This window comes from Ornithorhynchus anatinus, chromosome 17 (genome assembly GCF_004115215.2).
Source record: "Ornithorhynchus anatinus isolate Pmale09 chromosome 17, mOrnAna1.pri.v4, whole genome shotgun sequence".
Lineage (NCBI taxonomy): Eukaryota > Metazoa > Chordata > Mammalia > Monotremata > Ornithorhynchidae > Ornithorhynchus > Ornithorhynchus anatinus.
In genome coordinates this window covers 4,108,234-4,126,571 of record NC_041744.1, presented here as the reverse complement: position 1 = coordinate 4,126,571, position 18,338 = coordinate 4,108,234, and the positions used below count along the sequence as shown (strand labels likewise).

Below are 18,338 nucleotides of genomic sequence, written 5' to 3'. Positions count from 1 at the left end.
CCTCTCTTGACCTTGCTGTACCTACAAGTTGTATTCAACTACATCAGGGCAGCCATTTCACCTCAGCTACCGTCAAGTCGCAAGAGAAGCAGCTTGGCCTAGGGGAAGGAGAACGAGCCTGGGATTCAGAGGACCTGGGTTCTAATCCCGGCTCTGACGTGTGCCTGCTGTGCACGTCACTTAATTTTTCTGGGCCTCAGTTGCCTCATCTGTAAAATGGGGATTAAGATTGGGAGCTCTATTCATTCAATAGTATTTATTGAGCATTTACTATGCGCAGAGCACTGTACTAAGTGCTTGGAATGTAAAATTCGGCAACAGAAAGAGACAAACCCTGCCTAATGATGGGCTCACAGAGCTCTATGTGGGACAAGGATGACAGGTTGCAAACCACCAATCAATCAGCCAGTCGATGGTATTCATTTTTTTATGGTGTCTGTTGAGAACTTACTATGTGTCAGGCAAGCGCTGGGGTAGATACGAGCTAATCAGGTTGGAGACATTCCATGTCCCACCTGGAGCTCATGGTAGTAATCCCCGTAATTGCCCATTTACTTGTTTTGATGTCTGTCTCCCCCCTTCTAGATTGTGAACCCACTGTGGGCAGGGATTGTCTCTATTTGCTGCTGAATTGTACTTCCCAAGCACTTAGTACAGTGCTCTGCACACAGTAAGCGCTCAATAAATTCGATTGAGTGAATGAATGAATCCCTTATTTTACTGATGAGGTAACCGAGGCCCAGAGAAGTTAATTAATTGCCCCAAGGTCACACGGCATACAAGTGGTAGAACTGAGCTTAGGACCCAGGTCCTTCTGACTTCTAGACCCGGGCTCTAATCCACTAATCCTCACTTCCCTCATCTGCAAAATGGGGATTAAGACTGTGAGCCCCACGTGGAACAATCTGATCACCTTGGATCCCCCCCACCCAGCGCTTAGAACAGTGCTTTGCACATAGTAAGCGCCGAACAAATACCACCATCGTCAACATCATCCTGTCTTCCCAGCAGAGTAGAATTAAGGCACCAATCAGTCGATCAGTTATATTTACTGAGCGCTTAATGTGTGCAGAGCACTGCACTAGCGCTTGGGAGAGTACAACAGAGTTGGTAGACACGTTCCTTTCCCACAACGAGCTCACGCCCTAGGGGGGAGACAGACATCAGTATAAACAGATGAAATTACGCTGATGTACATAAATTCTTCGGGGCTGAGGAAGAGGTGAATAAAGAGTGCGAATCCTAGATGCAGAAGGGAGTGGGAGAAGAAGAAATGAGGGCTTAGTCAGGGAAGGTCTCTTGGAGTAGCTGTGTTTTTAATAAGGTTGGCACCAAAGTGCCCACCTAGGGTGATCCAACCTTAATAATAATAATAATGTTGGTATTTGTTAAGCGCTTACTATATGCAGAGCACTGTTCTAAGCAATGGGGTAGACACAGGGGAATCAAGTTGTCCCACGTGGGGCTCACCGTCTTAATCCCCATTTTACAGATGAGGTAACTGAGGCCCAGAGAAGTGAAGTGACTGGCCCACAGTCACACAGCTGACAGGTGGCAGAGCCGGGATTCAAACCCATGATCTCTGACTCCAAAGCCCGGGCTCTTTCCACTGAGCCACGCTGCTTCTCCAAGTGATCTTGCCGTTGGATAGGGTCTACCAAGTCGAGATGCTCTGTACTTAATACGGTGCTCCCACTGCTCAGTAGCATGCTCTGCCCTTAGTAAGTGCTCAATAAATAATAATAATAATAAATAATAAATACCGCTAACTGATTGATATCCCCCTCGAGGCAGCAAACTCCTTCAGGGCAGGGAACATGTCTACCAAGGCTGTTGTCCTCTCCCAAGCGCTTAGTACAGTGCTCTGCACACAGTACGTTCTCAATAAGCCCTTGGGAAGCAGTGTGGTCTAGTGGTTACAGCACAAGTCTGGGAGTCAGGATCTGGGCTCTAAACCCAGCTTCTCCAATCGTCTGCTGGGTGACTCAGACAGGTCACTTCTCTGGGCCTCAGTTTCCTCCTCTGTAAAATGGGGAATAAGGCTGTGAGCCCCAAGTGGGACATGGACTGAGTCCAACCCTATTACATCGTATCTTACCCCAACAATTATAACAGTGCCTGGCACATAGTAAGCACTTAACAAATCCCACAATTAAAAAAAAAAAACATAATAAAAATAAACACTATTAATTGATTGATTGATAGCTGGATGATAGGCTACTTCTCTGGGGATACCAATCCTTGGCCCTGTTTCTTAGATCCCAGATCCGAGGAAGGTCGTGTGAGTAAATGAGAGAACGTGTGGGGGAGAATGTGTGACTTCAGCGTACCTCGGAAGAAAAGAGTTATAAAATCATGCCCACCTGGACTGCTCGGGGCTTCGGAGAATCAAATTCACTGGGCTGGCAGAGAACGGTCCATCTTTTATGGGCCTCGCTTGCAATCTGTTGTCTGAACATTCTCCCCCTGAGACCCATCATTACCCATCTGTGACGAGGCGGCCGAGCCCAAGGAGGACGCGATCACTATGCTCCTCCAGGGAGGAGCTCTACTCTTATTCCCTCCTCTCTAGGTTATTTGAAATCATATTTGTTGTCACATGCAACAGCATGAGAAACAGAGAAGCAGCAAGGTGTGATGGATGGAGCCCGGGCCCGGGAATCAGATGATCGTGGATTTAATCCCGGCTTTGCCATTTGTCTGCTGTGTGACCTTGAGCAAGTCACTTCACTGGACCTCATTTACCTCATCTGTAAAATGGGGATTGAGACTGGGAGTCCCCGTTGGCACAGGGATCGTGTCCAATCCGATTTTCTTGTGTCCACCCCAGTTTTTAGTACAGTGTTTTTCATTCATTCAGTCGTATTTACTGAGTGCTTACTGTGTGCAGAGCACTGTACTAAGCACTTGGAAAGTACAATTCAGCAATAAAGAGAGACAATCCTTGATCACACTGGGTTTACAGTCTAGAAGGGGGAAGACAGACATCAGAACAAGTAAATAGGCATCAATATAAATAAATAGAATTATAGATATATACATATTTACATAAGTGCTGTGGGGCGGGGAGAGGGAGGGAAGGGCAAAGGGAGTGAGTCGAGGGGATGCGGAAGGGAGGGGGAACTGTGGAAAAGGAGGGCTTAGTCTGGGAAGGCCTCTTGGAGGAGGTGAGCCTTCAGTAGGGCTTTGAAGCGGGGAAGAGGGATTGTTTGGTGGATTTGAGGAGGCTCCTCAAATTGGCATTCTAGGCCAGAGGTAGGACGTAGGCCAGGGATCAACAGCGGGCCAGGCGAGAACGCGGCACGGCGAGGAGGTTAGCGGCGGCAGAGGAGCGGAGTGTGCGGGCTGGGCCGGAGAAGGAGAGAAGGGTGGTGAGGTAAGAAGGGGCAAGGGGATGGAGAGCTCTGAAGCCAATAGTGAGGAGTTTTTGTCAGTAAGCACTTAATGGATACCCCATTATCATCGTCATTATTATTATTATATGCATTTGTGATCATATATATATATATACATACATACAAACACGTATATTTGTGTGTACATAGTAAGCACTTAAATACCATAATTTTCTGTCTATATATAGATCTCTCTCTATATACGTATATAGAGAGAGAGATGGAAGTTCTTTCTCAAAGGAGCTTAAAATCTGGAGGAGAAAGATAAACACTCTGCTCCTCAATTCTCTGAGCCTAATACCCTGGACACAGGGGGCATTCAGTACAGTGCTCGGCACCCAGGAAACTCTGACCATAGTACTCTTCCTGTTAGGCCCTCGCTACAGAGCTCTGCACACAGTAGGCAGGACGTAAAGTGCTCTATGAACGGTTAGCGGTCGGTATAGTCTGTCGACGCTGATATCAATCATTAATGTCCGCCTCTCCCTCTGGACTGTAAGCTCCTTTTGGGTAGGGAACATGTCTACCGATTCTGTTTTACTGTACTCTCCCAAGCCCTTTAGTATACTGCTTGGTACACTCCAGCCTCACAGCATCCAGGCACATATCCGTATATTGCATAATATAAATTGTGTATTTACATTTAATGTCTGCTCCCACTCTAAACTGTAAACTCACTGTGGGCAGGGAATGGGCCTAACTCTGTTGTATTATATTCCCCCAGGTGCTTCAGCAGTGCTCTGCACACACGAAATGTTCAGTTGCTTGTACCCACCCCAACGCTTAGTACAGTGCCTTGCGCATAGTGTTTAATACTATAATTTTTTAAATAATTATTCAGTAAAAAACAACGATCGACTGATTGAGTTCTCACTGGCAGAAACACCAGAGGGCTATTAATGAGGACAGGCAGAACCTGGAAGGGTGAGACTGACCACACCAGACCGCAAGCTCGTTGTGGGCAGGGAGTGTGTCTGTTTAGTGTCACGAGTGCTTAGTACAGTGCTTTGCGCACAGTAAGCCTCAATAAATACAACTGACTGAATGAATGCTCACGCGAGGTAGCTGCCCCTTCAAATGAAAGGAGAAATAAGAGGTGTGGAAAACAAAGCCTCTTAGCGCTGTGTGACTCACAGCACTGAACGCAAATCACCCATTGTCGGCTTCCCATTTCTCTGTGCCTTTCACCTTTCAATTTCAGCGCATACAACTTCGTGCATTCAACTGCTTGGAGAGTTTGAGTGATACATTACGTTCGGGGTAGGAACGTCAGAGTAAGTACCTTTCACAATATCCAGTGGGTAAGACGGTCAGAGTAAGTACCTTTCATAATCTCATTTCTCCCGATCCTACAGGGAGGGCGATCGCTGGAAGCTGACAGGAGGAGAAGGGTGTTTTCAAGCCCACTGTCAGCTTCTGCGGCGGTTTAAAAACCTTCCCGGAATTATTTTTAAAACTGGGGAAATGGAACCCACGAAAGAGGAAGTCTGGGAAGGTCCGACTGATGTCAATCGGCCTACCACCTGCCACCATTTCAGTGTCTCTTTGAGCCTGGCACAACTCCTCTGGGTCTCAGTCTACTCATCCACAAAATGGGGATTCACAACCTGTTCTCTCTCTTTAGCCCGTGAGACCTGTATCTGTTTCTAAGGCCCAAGGTTTAGTACAGTGTTTGGCAGATAGTAAGCACTTAACAGTATTAATAGTATTATTATATTCTGTACTGAGAGCAGATTCTCAGTCAAGACTAGAAAAGCCTTGGAAGTCAATCCTGGGCCTATATGTACTTAAAGGGAGCAGCCCGGCCTAGTGGATAGAGCACAGGGCTGGGAGTGAGAAGGTATACTTCCCAAGCGCCTAGTACAGTGTTCTGCGTGCAGTAAGCGCCCCCAAAATACGATTGACTACCTTGGGTTCTAGCCCTGGTTCTGCCACTTGACTTCTGTGTCACCTTGGGCAAGGCAGTTCACTTCCCTGTGCCTCAGTTGCATCACCTGTAAAATGAGGATTCATAATCTGAGCCTCGTGTGGGACACAGACTGTTTCGGACCTGATCAGCCTGTATCTACCCCCTGATTAGCTTGTACCTATAGTGCTTGGCACATAGTAGGTGCTTAAATGCCATAAAAAAAACACCAGCAGCTCTGTGCAAAAAGCACTTTGGTCTCTGGACAAAGTCCATTCCTTCTTGCAGGGTTATTAAAGTGCTTAAAAAAAATATTACTTCTTGTATTGCTGACAAATGGTACGACATCCTTGGGAGCTTATTAAAAACCGTTCCTCTTCCAGGTGATCCCTTTACCCTGTAATAAAACTCGAGAATTGGGGCCGGGGACTGAGGCAGGAGCGGCGACTCAAGAAAGCTATAACCCATTTTCAATTCTGTGACGCAGTCTTGGAATAGATTCCCTTCTCCCTGTCGTGATTTATTACATTTTGATTGCTGCAGTTACAGCAGCGAGCAGGCTCTGGGAAACGACAGAGATGGGGGGGGCGGCTCGGTTCTACAGAGGGAAGACCCCGGGATCGGAGAATCTGCGGAGCAGTCGATCTGGGCTTGGATCGAATTTTTTTCCCACTGACTTGGCATTTGGAACATCTAGAGCCTCTGCTGATAACTTTAAAACCAACGGGAGATTACCCTGCATGGCGTATAAGACGTGTGTCGGCTACCTGGATTAGTTTAGCTCTTTTTTTATGGCATTTATTAAGCACTTACTATGTGTAGATTCGAGATAATCAGGTTGGACACAGTCCCTGCCCCACAGAGGGCTCAGAGTCTCAATCCCCATTTTCTCGGCAAGGTAATAGAGGCGCAGAGAAGTGAGGTGACTTGCCCAAGGTCAGGCAGCAGGTAAATGGTGGAGCCGGGAGTAGGACCCAGGTGCTTCTGACTCCCAGGCCTGTGCTCTATCCACTAGGCCACCCTGCTTCTCACGCAGCAGAGAGCCTAAAGATGGAATTTGGCCCTTGGTTATTTAGGGTTGCAGCCCTTGTAAATCAATATAACCGTGAGTTCATCTTCAATTGTAGCAGCCCAACATTTTTCCCTCAGACTGCTTGCCCTTCCGTAGGCAAACAAAAAAAGGAGGCAGCTTATTCTAGTGGAAAGTACATGGCACTGGGCATGACAAGACTCAGCATCTGGTCTCAGTTCTGCTACTGGCCTGCTGTGCAACCTCGGGCAAGTCACTGCACTCCTCTGTGCCTCAGTTTTTCCATCTGTAAAATGGAAATAAAATAACCATTCTCCCTCCCATTTAGACAGTGAGCCCCATGTGGCACAGGGACTGTGCTTGTTCTTATTATCTTGTACCTACCCCAGTATTTAGGACAGTGGGCTTAAAAAAAAATTGCTAAGTGCTTACTGTGTGCTAGGCGTGTGCTAAGCACTGGGTAGACACAAGATAGTCAGGTTGGGCATATATGGGGCCCACAGCCTTGATCTCCATTTTAGAGGTGAGATAACCGAGGCACAGAGAAGTGGCTTGCCCAAGGTCTCACAAAGCAGAGAGTGGCAGAGCTGGGATTATCTAAGCGCTTAGTACAGTGCTCTGCACCCAGTAAGTGCTCAATAAATGTGATTTATTGACTGCTTGACTAGAATCCAGGTCCTCTGACTCCCAGGCCTGGGCTTTTTCCACTTGGCCATGCTGCTTCTCATGCGTTGACACATAGTGAGTGTTTAACAAATATTATTATTATTATTATTACCCCTGCCATAAGGGTCAGGGAATGCGGAACGAGATCTCGTCTGGAACTGGGGGGAGGAGGGGGTCGAGGTCACCGGACCTTTTTGTTTTGGGATGAGCCGAAATGGAACCAGATGTAATAGCTCAGTTCCCTAGGTATCGAGGCGATGGGGAAGAGGCAGAGAGATTGTGACCGGATCGCTCTTCCCTGGGCTCTTTCTTTCTTGGAACCGGCTGTCGAACCATCCTGGGAAATGAAACCTCTTGAACGGGGCAGCGATGGCTCGATTCAGCCCCACCTGAGGACACCAGAGGAAAAGCAGAACCTCAGAAGGTGCTTGGATTCCTCGACTGTCTCCCACATAATACCGTGAAACTACATGGATGAAGCCCTTGAAAGAGGCAGTGGGAGGAAATGGAGAGAAAGGCAATTGTGACTGTTCATGGAAAGCTTGAAGATACGGAGTCAGAGACGTGATGATAGTAAATCCTTGATTTAGAAAAGGCAAAAACGTTCGTGTTCCCTGAGTCTCGGCCACTGTTAAGGGGCTTTGTGAAGGGGATACCCTGAATAAATACTAAACACTCCTTCTCACCTGGTGTATCGCGCAGCAAATTAAAATTGCTAAGCGCTTACTCTTTATCAAGCACTCTTCTCAGCAGTGGGCTAGATACAAGTGGATCAGATGGGACAAAGTCCCTGATCCACTTGGTGCTCACAGTTTGTTATAGTGTACTGTCCCAAGTGCTTACTACAGTGCTCTGCACCCAGCAAGCGCTCAATAAATACAATTGATCGACTAGTACCGGGTCCTCTGACTCCCAGGCTTATTCTCTTTCCACTAGACTGTGCTGCTTTTTATAAATGAAGAAACCATCGCCCAGAGAAGTGAGTTACCCAAGGTCACCCGGCAGGCAAGTGGCAAGCCGGGATTAGAACCCGGGTCCTTCGAACTCCAGATCTGTACCCTTTCCCCTAGGCCACGCTGCTCCTTCATTCTAAGGGAACTCAGGGAGAAAACCTGTGGGTTTTGTTTCTCGGAGGGCAGTGCATACCTGTTCGGTTTGTGTTGTACTGTCCTATGTGCTTCGTACAGTTCTCTGCACTCAGTAGATGCTCAGTAAGTACCACAGATGGACTGGCAATCAATCAATCCTTTTTATTCAGGGCGCCAAGTCAATATATGCCCTACAGTGATGCCACTATTCATTCAACCCTAGGCTTTACGCTACAGATGAAAAATCATTCGATCGGTAATCAGTGCATCAATCGGAAGCGTTTACTAATTGCTTGCTGTGTGCAGGGCTCTGCGCTAAGCACTTACAATACAATAGAGTCAATAGAGGACACACCAGGGAATGTGACTGTTATACTGTTGTTTTGCATTCTCCCAAGCATGAGTACAGTGCCCTGTACACAAGAAGTGCTCAATAAATATGACCGATTGACTGATAAGTCATCCTGGACAAATGGCCAGGGGCTTAGGGCAACTTTCTGCTGGGCTTCACCCATCACCTTGGCCTTCTCTGCTGGAGGTCAAAGTCCAATCTCAGACGGGCAGAGTCGGCATCAGAGCCAACCGGTGCAAGATTCGAGGAACTCTCTTAACTCCTGGCCAACTCTGATTCAGCCCAAGGGGTGCCAGCCTGAAAGCAAACAAGCCTTTGCCCAGAATGGTGCCCACACAGTTCCACATGGGAATGTCCCACATGGGACTCACCATCTTAATCCCCATTTTACAGCTGAGCTGAGAGTCAGAGAAGTGAAGTGACTTATCCAAGGTCACACAGCAAACGCGTGATGGAGCCGGGATTGGGACCCTGGCCCTTCTGACTCCCGGGTCTATACTCTACCCATTATCCAAGACCGGCCTCCAACACTTCGACTGAAGATGTTGTTTTCAGGAACTAACTGCATCCTAAATCTGAGGATTCGAGTTGCCATCCTCTCTCTCGATAAAAAGATCGGGGCTGGGCTCTCACTGCCCTCCCTAATAATGTCTCAGCTGACGCCCCCCGTCATGGATGAGGCGAATAATTACAACAAAGAGGAATGGAGGTTAGAGGAAACTCTGGGGTGGTTTGGGATGGGCCAGTTACCCGTGCTGACCCAACAACATGAAGTTAAAAACTTTTCGGCTTGAGCGAGCAATAAATATCCAATTAGATGCTCCTCTTGGGTCCAACAGTGTGCCAAGTCCTGGATTCCACTGAGAGGAATCATTAATCACATTGTGATGTGTTGGGCTTTCAGATCAACCCTAATTAATGGGCACATTCCTTTTCCTCCCCGAGACTTTCTCCCAAAACTAAATATATGAAATGCCTTGGGTCTAGCCGGTAGATATAATTCCTTCGATCTGGGCCTGCAGCCTCAGGGGAGAAGAAGACATTTCTCCAGAAAGGACTTCAAGGTCGAGGGACATTTTGGCGATGTGGAAATCCTTTTTGGTTTTTAATGATATTTTTTAAGCACTTTCTATGTGCCAGGCTTTGTTCTAGGTGAAGGGGTAGATAAGATAATCAGTTTGGAACCAATCCCTATTCCACACGGGACTCACAGTCTTAATCCCCTATTTAGAGATGGGGCAACTGAGGCACAGAGAAGTGAAGTGACTTACCAAAGATAACATAGCAGACAAGAGGCAGAGCTGGGATTAGAAACCAGGCCTAAAACCCGATTTGCTTGTAACCACCCCAGCGTTTAGTACAGTGCCTGGCACACAGTAAATGCTTAACAAATATAATAATTAATTAATAATAATAATAACTAGGCAGTACAGCTTCTCTAAACAGCGTGGATGGACTTTCTACATCCAGCAGTGATTAAACACATTCCCACAAGAAAGGCAACTGCTTCAAGCCGTTTTTCTCTCTTCTTTCTCCAAGAGACAGAAATGACAACAACCTCTCCCATTTTAAATAAATCCGGGAAATAATAATAGCCTAACCTCTCTACCACAGGCAAGGTTACTGAGGTAACTAGCTGTAACAGAAAACAGCAGTGTTCAAAAACAAAAAGAGACCTATCCAAGGGGAACACGAAAACTTGCTCATCGCTATTCATCCAGAGAAAGGTCACGCTGATTGGGATGACCTCCAACTTGGGAACTTAAACCAATCCTCACCCTTCCTTTGGGGTTCTTGAGGAATGGAAAAAAAATAGCCATAGGTTTCTTTTAGGGCAGCAGATAGTCTTTCAGATAAGACACCCTGTCATCTTTGCAATTAGCAGTAATGGTCGGTTTCCCGGTATGCAGCAGCGTTGAGGAAACAGACAACGCATTTCTGTTTAGTAAGAGAAACCATTCCCGGAACAGTCTGTGGCTTTCCATAATAGACTTCTAAACACAAAATAAAGGCATGTCACGGGCCCAGAGAAAACTGTCAAGAAGAATAGCCTGAAATGGCAAGATCTGGGTAACTCTCCAATGTTTACATAACAGCTTCTCTTTTTTTTTTCGCTATTTGTTAAGCACTTACTACGTACCAGGCACTGAATTAAGTGCTGGGGTAAATACGAGCACGGTCTTTGGATAGAGCACAGGCCTCAGAGTTAGAAGGACTTGGGTTCTAATCCTGGCTCCGCCACTAGTCTGGGCTTCACTTCTCGGTGCCTCAGTTCCCTCATCTGTAAAATGGGGATTAAGACTGCGAGTCCCATGTGGGACGTGGACTGTGTCTAACCTGATTAGCCTGTGTCTACCTCAGCAATTAATACAGAGCCTGGCACACAGTAGGTGCTCAACAAATACCGAAGGGGACCAGAAAAGCGCTGTACTAAGCACCAGGATAGATCCAAGATAATCAGATTCAACTCAGTCCACAACCTAGATGAAGCTCATAAGTGCAGTGGGGCTGGGGTGAATATCAAAGGGCTTTAAGGGGGATGCAGCAGAATTCATAATCGATGCAAAGGGGAGGGAGTAGAGGAGAAATATCAAGAGCAGAAACGTCAAAGTAGAGGAGAAATATCAAGAGCAGAAATGTCAAATGACATTAGCTGACTGGCATTTTCCCCCACTCAGGATGGAGAATTTCCAACACTCTACCAGCCTTAGTTACGGACGGAGAATCAAGCAGAGGCATACCCCTTCCATTCCTGGCCTGCGTTGGGCAGCGGCTAGCGAGTGGAAAGCCATCTGCCACAAGTCGAGGCTCACCTGGGCAGCAGCGGCACGGGAGAGAGTCGAGGGTGGAGATTCAAGTTTACCGAGCGGAAGGAGGCAACCACTTCCGTATTTTTACCTGGAAAATTCTACGGGTATGCTACCAGAACGATTGCAGACGGAGAGTGGGGCATTCTGGAAGAGTTGTGTCCATGGAGTCGCTATGGGTAGGAAATGACTTGACAGCGTAAGACAAGACTGGCGTTTTATCACGATAATCTGCTGGGGTGCGTTCCGGGGTTCATCCAGCCCCAGGGCAGACGCTCTGGCCCAGCCAAATCTCCTGGCAGTTTGGGGGGTTCCCCGGGCTCCCCCCACAACCCAATGCAGGCTAGACTCGGACCTCTCCAGGGTGCCTAGCCCCAAGACTGTATGCCCCCGACACTTTTGGGTACTCCGGCATCAGGTTCTTCGGGCGGAAAGGCGGGGAAAGGGCATCTCGTCAACAGGAACGGAGAGACAGTGCCTCCCTGAATGGCACAATCCCCACTAGATCTCGCTTTGCTGCAGTTGGGCCTGTAAAGGAATTTTCGGCAGGAAAACCCTTTTCCAAAACACTCTTTGACTTGCTGACACTTGCAATCTATTATTTTTTCATACTCCATTCACACACAAAAAACCCCTTCATCTCCCAGTTCCTCATAACAAGGGCCCACTCTAAAGACACTCCATCCATCCATCTATTTTTTTTTTCTCTCCTTACAGCAACTTCTCCGAAGTCAGATGGCTTTTTCACCAGAACTAATGCAGTCTGAAAATCCACACTCTGCAGGCTTGACGTGCTTTCGTCACTCCAAGTTCAATGAATTTTCCTTAAAACATTCTTAGTAGTTCAGATGAACCTGCATGCATTTTTTTCTCTTGGCATGTGCGAAATTAACTATCAATCAAGGGTCTTTATTGAGCTCTTACTGTGTGCAGAGCACTGTACTAAGCACTTGGAAGAGTACAAAAGAGTCAGTAGACACATCCCCTGCCCATAAGGCTCTTACAATCTAGAGTTTTACAATCTATGACAAATGAACGTAGAGTAGGAACCGGTCTCAAAACTCCAAAGCAATTTGAAATTATAACTCATGTTAGTAACAAGTAAATTACGCTTAGCGAAGCAGCGTAAAATAGTGGAAAGAACACGGGCCTGGGGGTTTAGAGGATCTGGGTCTCAATTGCGGCTCAGCCACTCACCTGTTGTATGACTCTGGGCAAGTCACTCAACTTCTCTGTGCCTCGGTTAACTCATCTGTAAAATGCGGATTAAATCCTACTTCCACCGACTTAGACTGATTATCTTGAACCTACCCCATTGCTCAGTACAGTACATGGAAAACATTTAACAAGTACCATAAACAGCTTGTCCTAGTGGATAGAGCACGGGCCTAGGAGTCAGAAGGTCACGGGTTCTAATCCCGGCTCCGCCACTTGTCTGCTGTGTGATCTAAGGCTAGTCACTTCACTTCTCTGTGTCTCAGTTACCTCATCTCTAAAATGGGGATGACGACTGCGAGCCCATTGTGGGCTAGGGACTGTGTCCAGCCCCATTTGCTTGTATTCCCCCCTGCTGCTTAGTACAGTGCCTGACACATAACAAGCACTTAACAAATACCACAATTATTATTATAGTATTACTATTCTTATAACACAGATTTAGTTTTGGGCTATGAGATCTTCACGTTTATTTTTCCCCAGAATAACTGAAACTGATTATGCACCTATGACTTGGGTTAATATGTGCTTCCTTCAGATGCTTTCTGCTTGGTTAATTAGGACTCCATTCCCAATCCAAAGCGCGATTCTTTAACAGTCAATTCTTCACTCACTTTTCACTTTAATCAACAGACACAAATGAAACCGCCCTCCTCCGTGATCACAGAATAAACTGTCAACCACTTCCCAAGAACAGATCAGCCTAGAAAAATAAAACCTAGACCGTGAGCTCCTTGGGTCATGTCGCATAACGCTAATGCACGCTCTCAAGCTCTTAGTACAGCTCTTCTGCACACAGAAAGCCCTCAGTAAATACCAGAGATGGGCTGAAACAAATGGAAAAAAACAATTCTTCCACACACAATTGTTTGCAGTGTTTGTTATGTGTAAACACATATAAAAGCAAACATCAAGTTGGCCCCAAAGAGCCTTGACTGCACTCATGCTCACTCGTGGAATGCAAAATCTAGAGAGGGACCCGCGGTGCGATCATTTTTGAGGAACTTCTTCATTTTAAAGGAAAGGTGGCGGTGGAACGTGAAGAGGTCAGAGAAGTGAATGTCAAGATATCCGCGTTTCTAGGAAGAAAAGATTCAACCCACAGTCCGTGCCAGCAGAGCAACACCCACATCCATTCCAATTCCGTTAGAATGACTTCATTAAAATGCAAATCCGACTTACTTGGAAACGAGAGAGAAGGCCTCGGAACAGATGGCCGGGCAAGGGACGAATCTGATGAGGATGTGTCCCAGGGCGGCTGGAAAATGGGCCCGCGTCACCTTCTCCAACACCGAGCTGAAGGTGTTGATGTCGGCCGCCTTGCACGTCTGGTCCCCGCCCCCCGTGTCCAGGATATTCCCACCGTGCAGCACCAGCAGGAGGACGTGAGTTTTGCAGGCCCGCTGCTGAGATCCGTCCTGAAAGGTAGGAAGGAAACGGCGTGTGGGAGAGGCAGCGGGAGGAACACGTGGGAAAAGCATGGCAGGAAGGCTTGAGGACATTTTTGGGAAGCGGTTTCTGCCAAAGAGAAGCGGTCGGATCTGTGGGGCTCAGTCAGAAAATCATTAGTAATTTTGAAGAGGCCTCCCTCGCTTTTGCATCACCCTCCCCGTGGTCTTATGTGACATTTCCCTTCGAAAATATCTGCTTCTTTCTAGAATTTCTACTTAAGTCACAGCACGTAGCCGAGCTTTTCGATTCGCCCGACTCTCTCCCCGATTTAGGCTTATGGCCGACAGTCAGGGTCCAAGACCGGCGAAGTGTCTGATGATGAAAGAAGGATATTCACATGGCGGGGCTAGAAAGCCAGCCTCAAGAGGCATTTCAACTCACAGGACGCCCAAAATGGACAATGCATCTCCTCTGCCAGATCCATCCCCTGCCCGACTTGAAAAGGAAAAATATCATCGACGGAGAACGGCTGCATCCCACACTTGGAAAATCTCCCAGAGTCAATCCAAGTGCTCCGGAGGCCTACCACTCTTACGTGGCCTTTTAATTCACCAAGGCTGGAATGGAGGGTGTGATGAATTCTGGATAATTGATCTCTCTAGTAAAGGTATTTGTGGGTCAGAATCCATGGACAAGTGGCCCGTTATGGAGTACTAGAAGGGAAAGTTAGAATGTTGTTAGAATTTTCATCCCTAGCCAAGAGAACGTATTGTAAAGAAAGCAACTATCGTCTTACTCTTTCCAGAACCGTCTGGGGCTTTAATGAGTTTCTCCCTTTTCCTAGAAAAGGATAACATTTCTACTAGGGACTCTGAGTGTATCTCTATTGCATCCTCGCCTCAAGAAACAGAAACTTACGATTCTTGACTGTTAGGCACTCCGTCGGCACTCCCCCTCCTACTCATCCACTCTCTTCTCCCACTCCACCCCAGCTCACGCACTTCATTCCTCTGGAGCCTTCCCTTTTCAGTGTGCCTTCTTCTCCTCTCACCCACTGCCCACCTCTTGCTCAAAGCTCCTCCTCCTTCCAGGAACTTCTTCCTCTTCCACATCCAGCAGACTATTGCTCTCCCCATCTTCAAAGCCCTCCAGAAATCACATCTCCTCCAGGTGGCCTTCCCAGATTATTTTCGTCCCCCAACTGTCATTTCAGCACTTCTGTGCTACCTAATCATTTGGAGACTCGTACACGTTTACATACCTATATTTATATTTTATATCTTCCTTCTGCCTGTAAATTTGGTGTCCATCACTCCCGCTCGGCCATAAGCTCGTTAAGGGCAGAAATCGTGTCTATCAACTCTAGTGTACATTTCCCAAGTGCTCGGAACACAGTTGGTGCTCGATAAATATTGATCACCGATCTATTATTATACGTTTCTTCCTCTCCCTTTGGAGGGAGACCAAGATCTGAAGAAGGAGAAGCATTCACAACCCCTCAGAAGGCCTCGAAGCCAGGAGACGGGCTGGGCAAGAAAAATACGGTTCTCGGTCAGCAGGCAAATGGCCTTCAGTTGTCTGGGCGATGAACCAGTAATAATAATTATGGTATCTGTTACGCGCTTACTACGTGCCAGGCGCTGTACTGAGCACTGGAGTGGATACAAGCAAATCGGGTTGGACACAGTCCCTTGTCCGACGTGGGGCTCACAGTCTGAATCCCCATTTTACAGATGAGGTAACAGGCACAGAGAAGTGAAGTGACTTGCCCAGGATCACAGCTCAGCAGACAAGTGGAGGAGCCGGGATTAGAACCCATGACCTTCTGACTTCCAGGTCTGGGCTCTATTCACTAGGCCTTGCTGCTTCTCTATCTCTGTGATGTTACGATGCTCCCCTGCCCCAAGAGGTTTATTCTAACAGGGGAAGTGGTCACCCATTAGATGGTTACGACTGAAAACTCGCTGAGGGTGGGGATCATGTCTCTCGATCGGTCAATAGGTATTTACTGAGCGCTTACTGTGTGCGGAGCACTGAGCTAAGTGCTTGGGAGAGTACAACATAACAATATAACAGAGTGGGTAGACACATTCCCTGCCCACAGTGAGCTTACGGTCTAGAGTGCTTGACAAATACTACCGTTATTATTATTAAAATCATTATTATTAGGAGAATCCAGGTTAGGGTACATTTACAGATCGGACCGACGCACAGGGGAAAGCAGTGTAGCTTCCTCTGGGGGAAGAAAACAGCTCACCTCATTGTCGTCATGTATTTCAATGCTCCCTTGTGCTGGAAATCGTTGCCGTCTCAGTGACACTCGGTATAATTCTCCTGCAGAGGAAACAGAGGAGCTAAATATTTCAGAGCTTGATTGATGCAGAAATCTGACAGTCTTCGCAGGCAAATAAATCTGCTCTCTCCCTCCAAGAGTTTCAGCTGACATGAATACGTAGGAGGACTGAGAGAAAATGGGAGATTCGTTTCAAATTAGGTTAGGATCAGAGAATTTTACAGCTGGAAGGGGTTTCAAAAGGTCATCTATTTCGGGCCCTGATCGAAAAACCAAAACCGGTCCAATTCCCAGCTTTCTCTTATGAAATGCGGCAGGCAAGATGAACTGAATGACGACAGGCATATTTCATTCTTACAGTTTTTATTATTATTACTTCTAATAATAATCCTTTTGTCTGAAGTACTTATACTAAGTGCTACTGTAAACTCCTTATGGGGAGGGATCCTGTCTGCCAACTCTGTTGTACTTGCCAACTCCCAAGTGCTTAGCACAGGGCTCTCCACACAGTAAGCGCTCGATACCATTAATGACTGACAACGTAGCTGGGCTGGGTTAGAGTAAATGTAAAACAATCAACCCCGCCTACACACTTTATTTACTCTTCTGGTGTCCAGTTTGCTTCCCTGTGCCTAGATCTCATCTTTCTCACCACCAACCCCTTTCCCAGCTGCTCCCCGTGATCTGGATCTCCCTCTCCCTCCATAAACTCCAGACCACCGCTCTTCCCACTTCACAGCCTTATTAATAATGTCGCATCTACTCCAAACAACCTTCCCCAATTGAGCCCTCTTTTTTCCCCCGGCTCCCTCGCCCTTCTGTGTCGTGAATGCATTCGGATCTGTACCCTAAAAGCACTTGGTATTCCCCCCACCCTCAGCCCCAGAGCAATTATGTGCATATCCGTAATTTATTTATTTATGTTTAATATCTGTCTCCCCCCGTAGTCCATAAGCTCACTGTGGGCAGGGAATGTGTCCACCGATTCTGTTGTATTGTACTCTCCCAGTGCTTAGTTCATTGTTCTGCACACAGTAAGCGCTCAATCATCATCATCACTGGCACTTATTGAACTTTTAAACACCACTGATTGAAAACTATCAGATCAGACACAGGGCTCGTGGCCCGAGGAAGGAAGAATGGGAATCTCATCTCTTTTTTCCAGATGAGAAAACGGAAACTCAGAGAGGTTGCGATTTGTCCAAGGCCATACAACGGACAAATGACCCAGTCGGAATTAGAAGCCAGATCCTCTGACCCCCAGGTCCCTCCTCTTTCCATTAGGCATGCTGCTGCGCTAAATGAATTCTTCATAAACGCTCATCAACTACTAAATCTATGCTACAGTTTCAGTTGGATACCCGCCCCAAACTGGGGTGATGCGGTGGAAGCTTTGTCCAACCTTGGACCTGACAGTTGTCTTCTCTCCCATTAGAGTATAAGCTCCTTGTGGGCAGGGGACGTGTCACTTGTTTATTTCGCCCTTCCCTAGTGCTTATTTTAGTGCTTTGAGCCCAGTGGATGCTCAGTCCATAGAACCACTACTACTATTATGGCTGATTCTCCACCTACAAGTAGCAGCGTGGCCTAGTAGATAGAGCATGGGCCTGGGAGTCAGAAGAGCCCGAGTTCTCATCACCACCTGTCTGCTGTGTGACCTTCGGCAAGTCACAACTTCTCTGTGCCTCAGCTCCCTCTTCTGTCAAATGGGGATTAAGACTCTGAGTCCCATGTGGGACAGGGACAGTGTCTAACTCAATTTGCTTGTATCCATCCCGGCGCTTACAACCAGCGCCTGGCACATAGCAAGCGCTTTACAGATACTGAAATTGTTATTATTATTATTATTATCACTTCTGTGTGCTCTGCAGTTTCCACACCCCATATCAAGCAACAGTGTCTCCCGTTTCCTCCTCCAGCAGCTTCCAGAAGAAATTTCCCTTCGAGAGATGGCGAGTGTCAGAAAATGCAGATCAGATGCCTCAGAAAAAACTCTGGTAATGAACATGTCATTTATCTTTACCTGCATAAAAGGGAAAATTATGGCCCTCGCAAACTCAAGGTAAACTATCACCTCCATTTCGGTTCTCCCTCATTCTAATAAAAGCCAAACCGCATCACCACTTAAGAAGCAATTTCCTGTTCAACGTGGTTGGGATTATTCAGGTCATGAGACCGACCTCGACGACAGAGG

General features: G+C 47.0%; 1 protein-coding gene across 1 annotated transcript in view; it reads right to left on the bottom strand.

Annotated features, from left to right (window-relative positions):
• Window positions 1-18,338, bottom strand: part of PITPNM3 (PITPNM family member 3) — a 207,156-nt gene that overhangs the window by 68,573 nt on the left and 120,245 nt on the right. Inside the window, 2 exon segments of the mRNA XM_039914417.1 lie at window positions 13,642-13,877; window positions 16,109-16,185. Coding sequence (XP_039770351.1) covers window positions 13,642-13,877; window positions 16,109-16,185 — 313 coding nt within the window.